The 18,867-nt window shown below is 36.9% G+C and overlaps 2 protein-coding genes and 1 pseudogene across 2 annotated transcripts in view; 1 reads left to right on the plus strand and 2 right to left on the minus strand.

Moving 5' to 3' along the window:
• The window catches only part of LOC116906140 (proline-rich receptor-like protein kinase PERK14), a 133,659-nt gene that overhangs the window by 56,490 nt on the left and 58,302 nt on the right, over positions 1 to 18,867 (minus strand). The gene's annotated exons all lie outside the window — the stretch shown is intronic.
• Positions 2,746 to 4,014, minus strand: LOC116905194 (adenylate kinase 2, mitochondrial-like). Its single transcript, XM_032907988.1, has one exon. The coding sequence runs from the start codon at positions 3,775 to 3,777 to the stop codon at positions 3,343 to 3,345; it is 435 nt and encodes a 144-aa protein (XP_032763879.1). The 5' UTR covers positions 3,778 to 4,014; the 3' UTR covers positions 2,746 to 3,342.
• On the plus strand, positions 16,561 to 17,714 carry LOC116905570 (annotated as a pseudogene).

The raw sequence follows: 18,867 nt of genomic DNA on the forward strand, positions 1-18,867 counted from the left end.
TAGGGTAGGATAAGGTTTGGTAGATATATAAGAACCCAATGAAGAAGTTCAAAAAATTGTGCTTACAGTCTATACCTATATTTAAAACCTGATGATATAAAAACAAAAATGATCTCAAAATGAATAGCAAAACTATAAATGTGTATTCCAAAGTATATTCTTAAAAAGAAGCTAAGCTCCAAGTTTCTTAATAACTTACAAGCACCAACCCCCTAAATATACCCTAAATTGTAATGTCTTCTGCTTCATTCTGAAGTCGAGAAACACCTTTACAGCTTTTAAGATTCATTATAACTTCAGTTCAGAAAACAATGAAGAAAAAACCTAACTGATTACCACCTATTGGGAAAACAGATTAAAGAACAAATGAAGGTGATAAAATTCATTCCAAGAAGGCCAGGCTGTAGGATTAAAAAGCTCACAGTAAGTTAACATGATATGAAAAGAATATAACCCAGACAAAGTAAAATGATGCAGCAGAGACACAGTCAAAATGTTTCATTCATATATATACATATACATATACACACACACACACACACACACACACACATATATATATATATATAATTTTCACTCTTTCATAAAACAGTGGCATTACCTTTCAAGTCACTGTGGACACTTTTTATTACATTTGTAACTGAAGACCTGTGTGTCTTATATGACAACTGATTTGATGAAAAGGAAGTATCTCCTCAATGAAAACTGTTAAGTTCTTGAATAGTCTATAATGTCTTGGTAGAGTATTTCTATAAAAACCTTTAAAGTGCACTATTAGCCACTTGAATGTCAAAGCTGCATTAAGGTTCTTTAAAGTAAGAAGATGAACTAACTAAATGTCTTAGTAATGTGTAATGTAAGGCAGGAGGGTGGGCAAGTGAAACCATCACAATGAAAGAGTTTCATAGGTACAGTTATTACCAACCCTAATGAAAACAAAAACACTTAAAAGAACAAAAATATTCGAAGAAACCTTTGATAAACTGATGATATAACAAAAATATAAGTTCTTTTAAAACTATGAATAAACATATATCTTTACCCCTTTTTATTAGTTTTATTTTTAACGTTCATACCTACTGCTTAAATAAAAAGTGGCAATATTCTACTGTATGGTTTACTACAATGTAGCTATAAGACACATAATGATAATTGGACTTTTTTTTTAATTTACAAAACCTCTTTTATAAAGTAACTGTTGAAAGCTTAGATGTAGACTACTGTTTGAGCAAAAGTATCTGAACCCACTTATATAAATATGACAGAATGGGATAAAGAGTGTAATGTCTGGATATTGGGATTGTAGAAGTTATTTCTCTTTTTATATTTTTTATAATACTTTTTTTTTACATTCCAGTCGTCCCCTGACACACACACACACACACACACACACACACACAGAGAGAGAGAGAGAGAGAGAGAGAGAGAGAGGTCTGCCCTCCCACAGTTCCTAATCCTTTTCCTCCTCCCACTTGTCTCCAATAGGATGTCCCCATCCCTCCCACACCCTCATCTCCTTCCCCCTGCCAGGTCTCCCCACTCCCTGAGGTCTCAAATCTATGGAGGGTTAGAACCTCTTCTCCCACTAAGGCCAGACCAGGCAGTCCCTGCTGTATATGTGTCCTAGGCCTGGACCAGCTAGTGTATGCTCGTGGTTGGTGGCTCAGTGTCTGAGAGATCTCAGGGATCAAGGTTAGTTGAGATTGCTGGTCTTCCTATAGGGTCGCCCTCCTCCTCAGCCTCTTCCAGCCTTTCCCTAATTCAACCACAATCAATCTTAAAGTGATTATTTAAAAGAAAATTTTCCTCTTGCTTGTTTTGGTTGTTCTCTTGTATTGTTTTCATTTTTCTCAAGTCTTGGAAAAAATAAAATCAGAAATCATCTTTTAGTTTCACATCTTCAATATATCCTTACCTATCTTAAATATTTATCTAGGTTAAATACAAAATTAGTACCTGTTAATTACATATACAATATAATATTTTTATTACTGCATTTTTATTTAAAAAAAATTTATTGTAAGAAGATGGAACAGTAATAGTCTTGATTGGATCAGTAATAATCATTATCATGCTATACCATCCTTTGTACATTATTAATTGATTTAATGTTAGCAGATATTTAAGGTTAAAAATTTGTACACACATTAAGTACATTTAATAAAAATATTTAGTTATGTACTCCAAAATCAGATTCTGCTGAAAGATTACAATAGCCTCTAAAAGCACTTATGAGTCCTTATATTTTCTTCCTTTTTTTCCCTTTTTTTATTGGAGATATATATATATATATATATATATATTTTTTTTTTTACAAATTTTCAACATATTTTATTGACTCAGGGGCCAAACATGGCAGCATTTGGTCAGTTATGAAAGGTACCTCATTGAAAAATATATCACAGTGTTGTCGGGCAATCCCAGTCCCGGGATTTGAGGGTGAGAAGGACAATCTTTGGATGACTTAGCTTAAGACATGTTAACTTTTTCCCTAACCCTTCACTGTAGAGGACCTAACACAGGGCTTTATAGTGCCAGGCACACACACTGAGCTACATTCCTTGGCCTCGTTCAGTTATTTAAAGGGTGCCATGGATGAATGAAGGCAAGACTGTAAGACTAGAGTGAGCTGGGTGGCTGACAGCTCTGTCACCAGAGCAGGCAACTCTTAAGTCACAAGTGTGGGATCTGTCCCGTCCCTTCCACCCCCCCCACCACCCCCCCCCGCTCCCCACAGCTGCTGTAAACATGATCTCCTGACCAGCACCCATTAGCTCACACCCCTATCTCTTCCATACGTGCAGGGGAGTCTTTATGGAATGGGGGCCACCGCTGGTCAATAGTCCCTCCTCTGCACAGGACACAGGCCCAGTCTGACTGCTGTGTTCTTGGCCTGGAGATCCATGAGGTTCTTATGTAGACGCTGAGGTCTCTTAAAGAGCATTAGCTTTATGGTCCAGAGAAAACGAGAGGCTGATTGCTTAAAAAGAACACCATGTCTCCTTATTTGTACCAATGACCTCCAATCACAGTTTTTTTAAAAAAAAATTAATCTTTTCCCTTGCTTATACTTTAAAAATTCTCACCTATGTGTAAAAAAAAAAAAACCTTACTAATTATAACACTGCCACTGTTCCAAATGCTCCTTTTGAGCCCCTCCCCACCTCCCTCACCATCCATCCTTCCTTCCTTCCTTCCCATGAGCACCCTTTTCTCTTCTGCCCAGCACCTAAGAATAGGGATCACACGGCGGGGAGATGAGCAGTGGTGCGGTCGCGCCTGGCCTTCTGCTAGTAGGATGTGGCTTTGGAGAAGGCTGCCAGGATGCTTGCAAACATCACATCAGGTATCAATAGCGCAGTGAATGCCCCGTTTCCTGTAGTATTCCACAAGCGGAGTGGTCTGAGTGTGGTAGGCCTCCAGGCCGGTCTTCAAGGCCTTCTCGTTGTCATCTGACCTGCGGATCAGGGGTTCCCCAGTGATATCATCTTTCATGGCCTCCTTTGGAGGGTTGAATTCCTCATGGTAGGACCAGCCACTCTTGGGGTGAATCGGCCTTCCCGTGATTCTCCAGATCAGCAGGGAGTCCTGGATGCTGCACTCGATGACTGAATCGAGCTTCTCTTTCCTCTTATCCATGAGGTCATCAAGCATTTCAGCCTGCCTCACAGTCCGAGGGAAGCCATCTAGAAGAAAGCCATTTTTGCACGGAGTCTCCAAATTCTTCTCAATGAGCTCCACGACCATTTCATCACTCACCAGTTTTCCAGCATCCATTGTGGCCTTCAGCTTTTTCCCCAGTTCTCAGCCTGAAGCTACCATGGCTCTCAGCATGTCCCCAGTGGCCAAATGACAGACACAGAAATTTTCAGCCAATTTGGGTGCCTGGGTCCCCTTGCCAGCCCGAGGGGGGCCCCAGCAACATGGCCCAGATGCCCTTCGGATGCTCCGGTTCAGGAGCTAACGTGTTGGGAGCCGTGTCTACCAAAGCCTCACTCCACCAGCCACCCGCACACCTCTGGATATATTTCTTTACTTACATTTCAAATGTTATTCCTTTTTCTGGTTTCATGTCCATCCCTATACCCTCCCCCATAAGTGTGTTACCCCCATCCATCCCCCCCTTACCACCCCTGTTGACATTCCCCTGCACTGGGGGTCCAACCTTGGCAGGACCAAGGGCTTCCCCTTCCACTGGTGCCCCAAGAAGGCTCTTCTCTGCTACATATGCAGTTGGAGCCCTGGGTCAGTCCATGTATAGTCTTTGGGTACTGGTTTAGTTCCTGAGAGCTCTGGTTGGTTGGCATTGTTGCTCTTATGGGGTTGCAAGCCCCTTCAGCTCTTTCAATCCTTTTTCCAATTCCCCCAAAGGGGGTCCTGTTCTCAGTTCAGAGGTTTGCTGCCAGCATTCACCTCTGTAATTGACATGCTCTGGTTGTGTCTCTCAGGCGAGATCTATATCCCATTCCCGTCAGCATGCACTTCTTAGCCTCATCAATCTTATCTAGTTTTGGTGGCTGTATATATATGGGCCACATGTGGGGCAGGCTCTGAATGGCCGTTCCTTCAGTCTCTGTTCTAAACTTTGCCTCCCTATTCCCTCCTATGGATATTTTTGTTCCCCCTTTTAAGAAGTGGGAGCATCCACATTTTGGTCATCCTTCTTCTTGAGCTTCCTGTGGTCTGTGGATTGCATCTTGGGTAATTCGAGTTTTTTTGGCTAATATCCACTTATCAATGAGTGCATACCATGTATGTTTTTCCGAGATTAGGTTACCTCACTCAGGATGATATTTTCTAGTTCCATCCATTTGCCTATGAATTTTATAACTCATTGTTTTTGATTGCTGAGTAGTACTCCATTGTGTAGATGTACCACATATTTTGAATCCATTCCTCAGTTGAAGGGCATCTGGGTTCTTTCCAGCTTCTGGCTATTATAAATAAGAGTCCTTATATTTTCTGACTATACTTTTTACTTCCCACCCTTGCTTAGTATTAGTACTAAAACTTAGCATATCAGAGTAAACTGAATAGTACTTTTCTTACAAAGAAAACATTAATGCTGTAGCACTTAACTAAAGTAAATTTACTTTTGACCAAGAGTGGTTTTGAAGCAATTGGTAGAAAGATTAGAAACTAAAACAAAATCTCTCTAATTTTCTACTGAAGAAACAAAATTAGGTTCCTAATTTCTTAGTCAAATATTTCAAAAGATCAAAACATTATATAATTAGATATCAAAGTATTAGAGGAAACAACATGGCATTATGTCTAAAGTAAAGCAACCTTTATATTATCTTACCCAGAAGATTATATAATTTTAATTTTGTGTCTGGAAAGGCATTTCCTCATTTATAATCATTTCTCATTAAAACAAAAAAAAAACATTTGGAGAATTAGAACAAAATTATTCTCTAAAATATTTTAAAACATTTTAACTCTTTTTTTTTTTTTTCTTTTTCTTTTTTTCGGAGCTGGGGACCGAACCCAGGGCCTTGCGCTTGCTAGGCAAGTGCTCTACCACTGAGCTAGATCCCCAACCCACATTTTAACTCTTTATGGTACTTATTCCTTAATTCATTCCTTGGCCATTTATTCATTTCCTATAGCTTCTGAATTGCTATAAAAATTAATTCTTATCCACTTTAGAAGTTCCAAAACTTTAAATATATTTTAAACTATAAACTTATACCTTATACTTCCACTTTTCATACATATTATGTATAAACTACTTCAAAATATCTTCTCTACTTGTTTATCACTCAGTTTTGCTGATGAGAAAACTGAGACTAAAAGACAAACATATTTTTCCGAACGCATTTGAATTCTGAAGTTAAATGCAGGTAAAGCACATGAATTCTAATGCCCCTCACTATATATACTCAGCAATCACCAATTAGATGTATTATATCATTATAATAATAAGATCCTCAAAGGTGTTATAAAAACCAAATTGCTAACAATTCATAATTTAGACAAACATTTGTTTTTTAATTCATATACTTTTTCCTATGTAGAGGAATTTTAATCAAGCAACATGGCTGCTCTGGCAAAGGATCACATCCAAAGATATGATCCTGCTGGAATACAGACATGTTCCTAGTATTCACCTTTAATCCCTAGCAGGGAAGGTAAGATTAGTAGAAGTAAGCAGCCATGTTTAAAGGTGACATCTAACTGAGGGGCAGACAAAGTGATGAATCAGAGAAATATTTAACAGAATAAGTCACAAATAGGATATGCCCAACTCACATGAGAACAGCAGGGCAGTGAGAGAGAAAAGAAGATGGTGGGTGGTATGAATGTATGGAAGTTTTATCAGGACAGCTTTACAGAGATAGGTTACAGAGAGAACAAGGTAGATATAGGTGAAAGAAGAATAAGCCAGAAAATGAGAAGGAACAAGTAGATTAAAACACACTACCCAAGTTAGTATGAGGGCAGGAAGAACAATTCAGTCAGAAGCTGAGAGAAGCCAGATTGAATCAGTTAGTTTGAAAGATTAGATTGTATGGAGTCCTAAGCCTAGGGATAATTAGAACAAAGATGCTCTGGGCTCACCCAAAGCTGTATATTCATACAGCTAGGGTACAGTTCTCATCTCATTGCTTCATCCAAGGAAATAAAGGCAACATTTACATTCCTACAATTTAAATTACTTATTGTTCTATAGGAAATGAATACCTTCTACAAATTCCTGTTTAAATACCAGTTTCTAGAGAGTCATGTGTACAAAAATTAATGTTAACCCCGTCAACAGATAAATTCATTAAGTTCATAGGTTATTAGGTGGTAGAACATGCTTGGAGGATAGGAGTGCTGTAAGTTTTTTTTTCCTTCATTTAAAGCAACTTTTTATTGGTAAAGTGGCCTTTCGTCTCCCCTACTGCCTCCCTTTCCATCTTTAAAATCTTTACTTATTTAGTGATAGCCTTTGAAAGGTGGGTCTTGTCCCTGTTTACTTCCTTTCTGTTTTCTCTGCTTCCTGGTTGTCCTAAAATGAGTAGCTTTATTCTAACGTGTGCTCCCTGCCATGATCAGCCAACCATGGACTGCAACCTCTATTATCATAAGCCAAATAAAGATTCTTCCTTTTAGCTGATTTTTGAGTATCTTGTTTTGTGTTTCTGCCTTGCCTCGCTCAGGGAAGACTAAATACAGTCTAAGATAGGGGTCCCAGCCTGTGTTTCTCTGAATGACAAACAGCAGAGGCTGGGATGGAGGCTGAAGTTCTTAACCTCCTGTGCACCCAGACACCCCTGGGAACTGTGAGGAGTTAGGAACAGGAGTTCACAGACCTGTGATGAGAGGAGAGGAAGGGGCTAGAAAAGGGGCCCTCTATGGGAGGAGACTTGGGCACACAGCACAGTTCTGTATGGCAAAGCCCCCTTCCCCCAGCAGTCCTTGATGAAGGAGATAGTCCTTGCTTGCCCAAACAGTTTTATTCATGGCAGATGAGGATACTATGTCTTACTCAAGGTGAACCAGAGATTAAATACCTTTTGTAGAAAGGGATGAATGTTCAGGAAAGAAGCTCATCTGCTAAACACTTGAGGCCTATCTAGATACTTCATTAGCATGGGGAACTCTAGGTTCTATTAACATGACCAGTTGTCATTGTCCTCTTAGTGAGGAGTCATGGTCACATGCTCCAGGACAGAAACCTAGTCAGAAGCTAGTTTGAACTCCTGCTGTTCTGTTCTCAATTATGAGATTTACCAGGGTTCTGAACTTACTAATACCTTATCAGTATTTTTGTCTGGTGGCATGTGGCAGAGATGAAAAACTGACAAATGTATCTACTTTCATAAATAAGATAACAGCAAATATCACAATTTCTGCCACAGAAAAAGTAATATGAAGGATCAGACCATGCCTTGCTGCAGTAATAATTTACCAGTATCTATGGATGCATAGATACAAATTAGAAGGAAAACACTCCTCTTTTCTAATCTACAATTATTATCTAATGGCTAATTTTGAGTGCCAACACATTTCATAGCAATTGATTTTTTCATCTTCAAATGAATATATTTAAACAATACAGTCACATTTTTCATTCTACCGGATAAGCAAAAAGGAGTACAAACAATTCTTATGATAGTCTTTGTGTCCTAGTGTACTAAAAGAATCAAAAGAATATTACATCAAATCTAATCCAGAGAAAGATTATGTCTGTTTCTTGAAAACTAGTGTCCCCTAAAACAAATGCTTCACATTAGTCCATAGAAGAGAGGAGCTAAAGTTCAAAGTCTAACAGTAGTTAAAACAAACAAGAAATAAAATTATTAATTAACTAAGTTTTGCAAGTTGAACTTCTGGTTAATTGATTTGGCATTTTCATTTTATGTTGAAGAAATAAGACAGAATAAAAAGTAACTCAAAGTGTAAGCTTTTGTTCTACTTCCTTAATTCGTCATTAGTCTGTCCCATTTTCAATTTATCTTAATTATATATTAAAATATTTACCCATCTCCACAGAGATGCAACTCTTTACAATATCCTATTCTAGGCCTCTGGACAAGTGTTTCAAAGTCTCCAGTAATGTGTGTGTATATGTGTTCATATTTGTGTGTGGTGCATATGTATGTATGTATGGGGAAGGTTGCATATGGAGGCCAGAGGCAAGTGGCTCTTTGTGAGTTCAAGGCCAGACTCATCTACATAGCTAATTCTTGAGTATCTAAGGCTACATAGTAAGACCCTGCCTTTAAGAAAGCATAGATGATAGATAGATAGATAGATAGATAGATAGATAGATAGAGATTATAGATAGAGATAGATGATAGATAGAGATTATAGGTAGATATAGATGATAGATATAGATGATAGAGATTATAGATAGATATAGATGATAGATAGATATAGATTATAGATAGATATAGATGATAGATATAGATGATAGATAGAAATTATAGATATAGATGATAGAGATGATAGAGATAGATAGATAGATAGATAGATAGATAGATAGATAGATAGATAGATAGATAGTGTGTGTGTGTTTAACAACATAAAGAGCATACAAAATTTGCCCAATAGAAAGAAAAAATAAAATAACAAAACGTCCAACTATGACAGAATAACTTGCACCTAATAGGTCCTCTTATCATATACAATAAATTTGAGGAACTATACAAGATAGCATTTTTTTTTTTCCTTAATAGTGACTGGAAGACAGCCTGGGCCTCCAAGTCTATAGGAAAAAAACAAAAAAACCACATGCTTGTCTATGTCTTCCTACCTGGAGGCATATTCCATATTACTCCACAGGGAGAAAGAGTCCAAACACAATATAGCAGCCTCAAGGAAGTACAGATTCAGACAGAACTTAGGAAAGTGGATCAGATGAAACTTACAGATCACCAAAAGGAAGACAGACTTATAAAGAAAAGCACTTTAGAATCTGCAAAGGGGCATAAGGTTTTGATGAATTCTAAGCTGCACATATACAAGTTATAGTTTTGTAAGATTTGCATGCCTTTAAATTGATATTTTGTAAGTCATAAACTGTTACATGACATAGAAGTCCTAGCCAACCAGAGCAGGAACAAACATTGAAAATTATATTAAAATGAGGTTCTAGAAAAGCTGCACATGTAAAGATCCAGTCAGTCAAATGTCTTCCTCACCAGCTCTCTACCTTTGTCGTGTGGGGGAGAGAATTTACATGTGTGTTAAGTACACATAGATAGGTGCACATGCACCTGATGATACTGTTTAGAAACTATGGCCCTTGATCTATTTCTACCTTTTATATTGAAGCAAGGTGTCTTTCTGAACCTGGAGTTCACCATTTTTTGCTAGGCTGGCTGGTCAATTTGCTCCAGGGATTCTTTGTTTCTGCCTCCTGTGGGCTAGCACTATGGGTGGCCTCTACCTGCTTTCATGCAGGAGCTAGAGAGCCAATCCCTTCTGTTTACATACAAGCACTTTAACTGCTGAGTCATGTGTCCAGCTCTTCCCTCTTTCTCTTGAGATTGGGTCTCTCACTAAACCTGGAGTTCACCAATTCAGCTACAATGGCTGGCAACTAGACCTCAGCGATCCTCTTTTCTCTAAATCCCCAGCACTGGAATTAAAAGCACAGTAATTTTGGGGGTTGGGTTGGTTTTTTGTTTGGTTTCCATTTTGTTTTATTTTTAAGTGGGAACTAGAGAGCAAACTCTGGTCCTCATGTTTGCATGGTAATCACCACTAGATTACTATAGTTTTAAAGAGAGAAATATAACAAATAGAAACAAGAAAAAACTAACAAATGCAGAAAAAAATATATATATATCTTTAAAATGAAAGTATGTTAAGGTAAATGACTTTCTTCTTTACTCCCGTCAATATGACAAAAGCATTGTAAAATTCCAATTAATTACTTTTTCAGAATCAAACAGAGAATTAAAGTCAAGCAAAAAACATGAAATATAGAATAGCATGCACCTATAGTGAAAAACAAAATTAGAGCTTTTTCTGGCCTAGGGATAGATGCATCTGAACTCTATAAAAACTACCGAGAATAAAAATAAACTAGTAAATTTTAACACAGTGCTAAAGGTTATTAAAAAAGTGTGAAATTTTAGGAACTGCACACCCAGGAAGTTGTATATTTTTACCCTCTTTCTTCTAGACCCCTACTAGAAATGCAATGAATATAGGGGCAATTTCAGTGAATTTTTCATTGTTAACTACAAGAGAAGAACAGAACCCAGAATTGAACAGCTACCTAGGACCACCTAGTCTTCCCCCTTTATCAAACATAAGTCTTACAAACCATGTATAAGGGTATAATTCCATTCAAACTAAATGATACAATCTAGTCATACCCATCTAGTGAACATGAACCCCTGAAATCATGATACAAAATAAAACTTTCCCCTTTTTAGAATTTAGTATGTCACCATTGTAACAACAGAAAGCTATCACACTACTCCAACACACAAAAGTACATATTTTACTGTGTCTATCCTACACTAGGCTAGAAATAACCTTAGTTCACTGATTTTAATGATGTAGTATAGTCAACAGAAGGGTTATTAACAAGATTCCATTTAATTTAGACTATATTAAAAAGTCAAATTCCACATAATAATGTTTTATCCTTTTATGGACCACATATATAATAGTGATCCTATAAGAATATAATGGAGCCAAAAATCTCTCTATTGCCTACTGCCATCATAGGTGTTGTACTCTCATAATGGCACAACAAATTACCAATATGGTTGTGATAATGATATGAATGACAAGCCTCTGATACTGAGAATCATATAAAAGTATCTCATATACAATTATATACATACCATAGTATTTAATTTTAGAAGACTTTATCAATTCATAGACTATACATTTAATTCTAGCACATACTCATTCTAGCTATACCTTGAGTTTACCATAAAACAGTTTTTGTTGCGTCTTACACCTGGAACAGCCTTATATTTCTCAAATTTACCTCTTCTGTAAAGCATCAAAAGTGCAGATCAGTGTTGGCCTGCACTCCCTAAGTTTATATGGTATGCTCTTAGAAGGTATCTCTGCATTAAGTGATGTAAGACTCTGCAGAAAGGATAAATTAAATAATAACCTTAAGCTAAAGGAAGAAAAACAGAAAGCATCATAAAACGCTTGTCACTGAGTTCTAGAAGTGGATAGGGTTTCATCAACAAACTAGAAATTCAATTCTCCTATTTACAAAATGAAGAAATTAAAGTCAGTAGGAATTTTCCCAAGGTAATATGCTAAGTAATGGCAGAATTGAGGCTGAAACCCACATTTTCAATTAAAACCTACAATAGTCAAATTTATGAGCTTGTTGATTTTTTTTTAAAGTTTAGAAGCAAAAACAAAGCAAGGACTAAGTTTTATTTTCCAACATTAAATTAAAACTATCTTTGTCCTTTCAACTTAGGTCTCTCCACAACAACAAAATTAATGTTCAAAAGCATTCTTAGACAATAATAAATTCACATCAGATTCCCATACCCTAATAGCAGTAATTCCTTGCCCAACTTTGAACCTTATACGCTCTTTAAACAATATGTACTAGTAGTGGTTTTCACCAGAATCACAATCATCTGAATACAGACAAAAACTATTTTCACAAAACGAAAGCGGCTTTTAAACAGTTCTTAAAATTTTAAAAAGTAAAAGGCATATTTCTTAAGCTTAACAAACATATGTCCATTCACATACAAAGCAATTCAGAAAAGGCCCACAAGCAACTGTCAACATAGAAAATCATACCATGCAAACAATGCAGTCAAAATAGTAGGAAAGTATATTCACATATATAAGCATATACACACTCATATAAATTTACATTCACACATACTATCTGCTATGGTTTATATTTATAATGTCTCACAAATCATATAGAATTAGCTATCTTACAGAATTATCCCAGTGGGTCTAAAATGATATACTCATTCAAGAATATCTGATTACCATATGGAACAAATAGCTAAAGTTACTTAATTTACAAAGGACAAACACATCAAATCTCATTAGTTACTGTCTGCTAAATAGTGTCTTTAAATATGAATAGAACACCTAAATTAAGCAACACAATAAGAAATGATGGGATCAAAATGTGCAGATTTATTTTGATATCAAAATCAAATTTATAGACCCAGTGAGGTCAGGGATGATGTTACACACTTGTCATCCAGACGTTCAGAATGCTAAGACAGAAAAATCCCAAATAGAGGACCAGCCTGAGCTACATAGTAATATCTTATCAAAAAAGGATTCTCAGCCCATAGTTATGCCACCTGTCACAGCTAGTTATGCATTCCGATATGAATGGAAAAAAACTAAAGAACTATACAACTCTTAGCCATACAGTAACAGCACAAAATAAATGGACACTCTATTAACAATAAAAGTAACCAAACAAATTTCATTATGAAAAACTGCATTTTTAATGGATATAATAGTTGGTATATTACACACTCCCTTCTTGTGTTAATCACAATTCTTTTCTAAATAAATAAAAATCTGACACACTTATCTCTTTTATCCTCTGCATTTTTATGGATAACTTGCTCAACACAGAAACAAGCTAGATATATTTTAATAATTAATATACCATGGAGGGATGTTACTTACTGGCTTGCTTCCCCTGGCTTGCTCAGCCTGCTCTCTTTTAGAACCCAAGACTACCAGCTCAGGGACGGCACCGCCCACAATGGTCCCTCCCACCTTCGATCACTAATTGAGAAAATGCCTTACAGCTGGGTCTCATGGAGGCATTTCCTCAAGGGATGCTCCTTTCTCTGTGATAACTCCAGCTTTTGTCAAGTTGACACACAAAACTAGCCAATACATCACCTCTGGCTATTAAAATATTTCTGCCTCCTCTTCTGCCTGTATATTTCCCTGAGTAGCAGGGGTCGGGTTTTATAATGGCCATTCCATTTAAAAACCCAGACTCTGATTCTCTGCACATTGTTCATTTGTCGGTCTCTAAATTACTTTCCATCTCTGATGTGAGCCAGGCAAAGCACCCATCTATTTGTATAAAAGTATGGTGGTAGGAATCAAGTTTTTCCCTAGGCTAATGACATATTGGTCTCAGGTTGTTGGCCACTTTAGCAGTCACTTGAGTCCCATCTCATAAAATGGGTCTTAAGTTCAAACAAAAAAAGTTCTTGGCTACTCCCTTATCAGTTGTACCACTACTGCACTAGTATGCCTTATAGGCAGGTCACTGTTGTAGAAATCAGGGTTTGTACCTGGTAATAATGATGATTACTTTTCTCCTGCAGTAGTATGCAGAATACCATTCAGCAAACTGTCTTTCACTAGTACCTTTCATGATGAAACTAGTATGGATGAAATTTCTAGTTAGGCACCAGCTTGACTTCTCTGTGTTCAATGAAATGGTTAAGTGTTGTCTTTAACAACAGGATCTTAAGATCAAGCTCTGAAGAGCAGCCAATGGTAAGCTATTGACCTATTTTATAGGTCCTTGGGTACAGAAAACTCTAGGAGTGGCTTTATTGTATTATTCCCTTTGGTTGCTTAAAGACAGACAACCTACAACTATCTTTGATCTATTCTTTAATAGCAATCTAAATTCTTACCAATAGAAGAATTAGGGTAGTAACTACACCTTAACTATACTTTAAAAGGTATAACAAACAAAAACATGTTCTTCTCCCAGACCCATTCATTGTTTCCATTTATTGTTTCAAAGAAAATCATGTATGAATTTGTGTACAGAAGTTTCCTGAAAAGGGCAGTCTGACAGATTAGAGCTGAATGTGATGAGCTGGAATGTTGTAGTGCAGACTGAAAGCCAAAATTATCTTTGCCTATCTTTCATCTATGTAATAACTATTTATCACCCATTCTTTATCTGATCTAAATTCCTTCTGATTGTCAGGTACAATCTTTGGAATGTATTTTAGCAGATCACTAGCTTTGACAACAAAAAGCTAAGAATGTCATCAAATGGCAGAGTTCCCATTTTGCTATAACTGCCTACCTGATGTCCCCAGCAATATATTTAATAAATATACTCACTTATGACCTTCTTTTTTCTGTGTTTATAAGCATTTAGACAACCATGTGAATGTTTGCACAATATACTATATCAATTAGCAAAATTAAAATCTATGTTACTAGGCCATGAACACCCATACTGGCTACAAATAAACAATTCTTATTCTTTTTGGTATAAGAGATGTATTTTGCAATTATAAACTTCAATCTACCCTCTTCTACCAATCATTTTTCCTATAAATCACCTACTATCATCCAAAATTGACTTCATTATGTCACTTCTCTGATTCCTACTTAGAATATAACCATATGAACCTTACTAGATTGATTACCCTCTTAAGCATAAATTTGTATGTCTTTCCCCTAATTAATCTATCATGTCAACTTATTATAGCACTTGCAGCAATTAAAATTGTATCTTAATATATATTATATAGAAGTTACACTATTGCTATACCCCTTATTATACTTTAAAATCATTTATCTAGCATTCAAAATACTGTCTAAACCAGTGGCACACGCCTTTAATCCCAGCACTCAGGAGGCTGAGCAGGCAGATGGATATCTGTACGTTCAAGGCCAGCCTGCTCTACAAAGCAAATTTCAGGACAGCCAGGGCTGTTACACAGAGAAACCCTGTCTTGACACACCAAAACCAACCAAACAAAAACTTATCTAATGTCTTAAAACTAAAATAGTATTCCTTAATGAGGTCTATAAATTTACAACTTGCGTAAGTTTCTCCAGAGATTATATGTTTATATCAACAATATCCCTAAAGAAACAAATGGACTCTATAGGCAAATAGTCTAAGCAACAGTGTAAATGTCCTAATGCCGTTATCTGTGGATATGTTAGTTTACATGTGGAGTTCAAAATACACCATCTTAATATATACTACTTTGATATAAGGATTATTTTGAGCTTAAGGAAAACTAAAAAGAAATGGAGATGATAAGCATATATAATCTCTCCACCTTCTCTCTCTTTACTAGAAAGAGCATGATAATCCTTAAATATTTCTAATTAGTAGAAACACCCTTAAGCTCTTAAAGTGATACAAAGCAGACAATACCAAAACAATATATGCAACAAGTTGGGATACTTAATCTTCATTGGTAGCTTGATTGGATTTAGAATTATCATGAAGACAGGGGTGAGTGTGTGTGTGTGTGTGTGTGTGTGTGTGTGTGTGTGTGTGTGTGTGTGTGAGAGAGAGAGAGAGAGAGAGAGAGAGAGAGTTGAGTACCATTATTCATTTATTTTTTTCTCCTTCTCAACTGCAGATGCAATGGCAACCACCTCAGAATCCTGACAGCATGACTTCCCTGCCATGATGTACTCCTGTAGCCTTCAACTTTACATCAGAAATAAACCTTTTTTCTTCAAGCTGCTTTTGTCAGGTATTTTGACGTAGCAATGAGACAGAAAACTAATATACAAATCTTACTACCTAGCCCTTATTTTCTATGGACTTCCATTATAGATTCCGTCCCAAAATTTGCCTCCCATCCTAAAATAAATAACTCAGTTATTATGAAATACTAACAAACACATTGTAAGAGAATGAGATTAAGTCATCATGCTCTTTCCCAAAGTTTATTCAAATATTGTTTATCTGTAATTCCTGGCTATATAATAGGAAAATCTGTAATTCCTGGCTATATAATAGGAAAATAAAACACAGGCAAAATACAATTATTTACTGAACTTGTATTCAATGAAAGACTATATTGACCCATAGTTCTATATGTTGTATTGCTGTTTCTACAGAACCTACCTAGTCTTAGTCTTATTATTCTATCCAATCTCTGCCCTGGATTACACATTAACTGTGGCTCTTTAGTTTTCATATTTAAAAATCCAAGATATTTTGAAAAATTAAAAATAGCCCAAATGAAAGTTTTAGACAAGTACTGAAATATCTTAAGGTATACTAAACTATATCAACTCATAATCAAGTTACAATGAAATGAAAGAATATTTTCTGATATTAAGAGATAGAACTCAGTCAGAGAGAGAATAATCCAGAGTTTGCCAGGTTTGGCGCTCCTGGTGTGCATGTCCCTTGGACAGTCCCTCCTGATGCTCAGGGGCAGCACCTGCCCAGCCACCCCTCCACTTGCTGCTGGCTCCACAGCTCCAGCCAAACCAGGTTTCCAAAACCTCTTCCTCCCAGTCCTGGGAGGAAGCCCTGATGGGTTTATGTCTTTATTTGAGGAAAACGAGCTGTTGCATAGCCACTGGTGCCTCTGTATTGGGGAAACAGCGTACAAGCAAGAAGCTTACAGCCTGAGTGGTGATAATTTTTCATATCAAAGACCAAGAACTCTTGCAGTTGTTTATGTCATCCCTTCTTCTCCAGACAGAAGATACCAAAAAGTTTCAATCAAAGATCTGCTCATCTTATTGATAAAGTCATTAATAAGCCGAAATATCTGTCAACATCACCGCAGTGTGTCACACCAGTTCTATCACTACAAGATGCCCGACTTGAGTGCTAAGGTTGAGGGCAAAGAAGATAGAATCAAGAGAATTATAGTCAATATGGTTGACATTGAAAAGGCCCTAAATCAGCTTCCAACCTATCTCACCAAATATTTTGGTTGTAAGCTGGGAACACAGATCCAATTTGACGTTAAGAATGACTGCTACATTGTCAATGGATCTCAGAAACAAAGAAGCTGCAAGACATATTGGAGGGATTCATTAAAAAAAATGTTCTTCTGTCCTGAGTGTAAGAATCCTGAAACAGACCTGCATGTCAATCCAAAAAAGCAAACAATAGGTAATTCTTGTAAAGCCTGTGGGTACTAGGGCAGGCTTGACACACATCATAAACCCTATACAATCATTCTCAAAAACCCACCTGAGAATAATGACATTGATATAGAAAAGAAAAAATGGAAAAGAAAAATAGAAAAGGCGAGGACAAGGAAAATGGCTCTGTATCAACCAGCAAGACACCACCACCTACACCACCAAATGAAATTAGTACTCCACATGCTGTGGAAGAAGAGGAAGATGATGATTAGGGGGAGGATACAACTGAGAAAGCTCAAAGACACAGAATGGATAAAATCAGTGATCAGGCGGAAGGTCTGATATTTAGCGATGATCTGGAAAGAGCCGTAGAAGAGCGTGTTAACATCCTGTTTGATTCTGTAGAGAGAGAGAGAGAGAAAGAGAGCATTATTGATTCATCTGATAAATAAATTATGTAGAAGAATGCAATTCAATCCATTCTTATCTCTTGTACAAAGCTCAAGTGGAGAAAGGACCTCCACATAAAACCAGATACACTCAAACTAATAGAAGAAAAAGTGGGGAAGAGCCTCAAACACCTGGGCATCCTGAACAGAACTCCAATGGCTTATGCTCTAAGATCAACAATCCACAAATGGGACTTCATAAAACCAGATACATTCAATCTAAGAATCACAAGAAATGTAACCATGAGTTATTTAAAATTTAGCATATTTAAAATTCTATGATTTACAGAAGTTGTACAGATGTACATTGGCATTACTTCCTTATAGAAAACACAGTGAGTTTAGTAAGAAAAGAAGAAATGAAGCAAAATGCTGACCTGTGGTTAAAAGGAAGTATTACACAATACAGTGATGGGAGGGGATATGGAAGCAAAGTTTAGAACAGTGACTCAAGGAATGGCCATTCAGAGCCTGCCCCACAGGTGGCCCATATATATATACAGCCACCAAAACTAGATAAGATTGATGAAGCTAAAAAAAATGCATGCAGAAAGGGACCGGATATAGATGTCTCCTGAGAGAAAATCCAGAGCATGTCCAATACAGAGGTCAATACTAGCAGCAAACCACCAAACTGAGAATAGGACCCCATTGGGGGGAATTAGAGGAAGTATTGAAAGAGTTGAAGAGTGGCTCTCAATCTGTAGGTCGTGACCCCTTTCAGGTCAAACAACTCTTCATAGGGGTCCAACAACTCTTTACTGGGGTCGCCTAAGACAAACACAGATGTTTACATTACGATTTGTAACAGTAGAAAAGTTACAGTTATGTAGCAACAAAATAATATTATGCTTAAGGTCACCACAACATAAAAAACTGTATTACAGAGTCACAGTATTAGAAAGGTGAGGACCACTGATTTAGAGGATAATCAACAGAACAGAGAGCATGGACTGGAATCTGAGTATCTGAAGAGCAACAACTCTATCTCAAGATTAGAAAAGTGGCAATTTTGGGGTTGGGGATTTAGCTCAGTGGTAGAGCACTTGCCTAGCAAGCACAAGGCCCTGGGTTTGGTCCCCAGCTCCGAAAAAAAAGAAAAAAAAAAAGATAAGATAGGTTAAGGACTAGGGGCAAGAGTACAAAACAGTAAATA

This window comes from Rattus rattus, chromosome 7 (genome assembly GCF_011064425.1).
Source record: "Rattus rattus isolate New Zealand chromosome 7, Rrattus_CSIRO_v1, whole genome shotgun sequence".
NCBI classification, from domain to species: Eukaryota; Metazoa; Chordata; class Mammalia; order Rodentia; family Muridae; genus Rattus; species Rattus rattus.

Coding starts and splice junctions, on each gene's coding strand:
- LOC116905194 (XM_032907988.1), bottom strand. CDS start 3,777: ATGGATGCTGGAAAACTGGTGAGTGATGAAATGGTCGTGGAGCTCATT.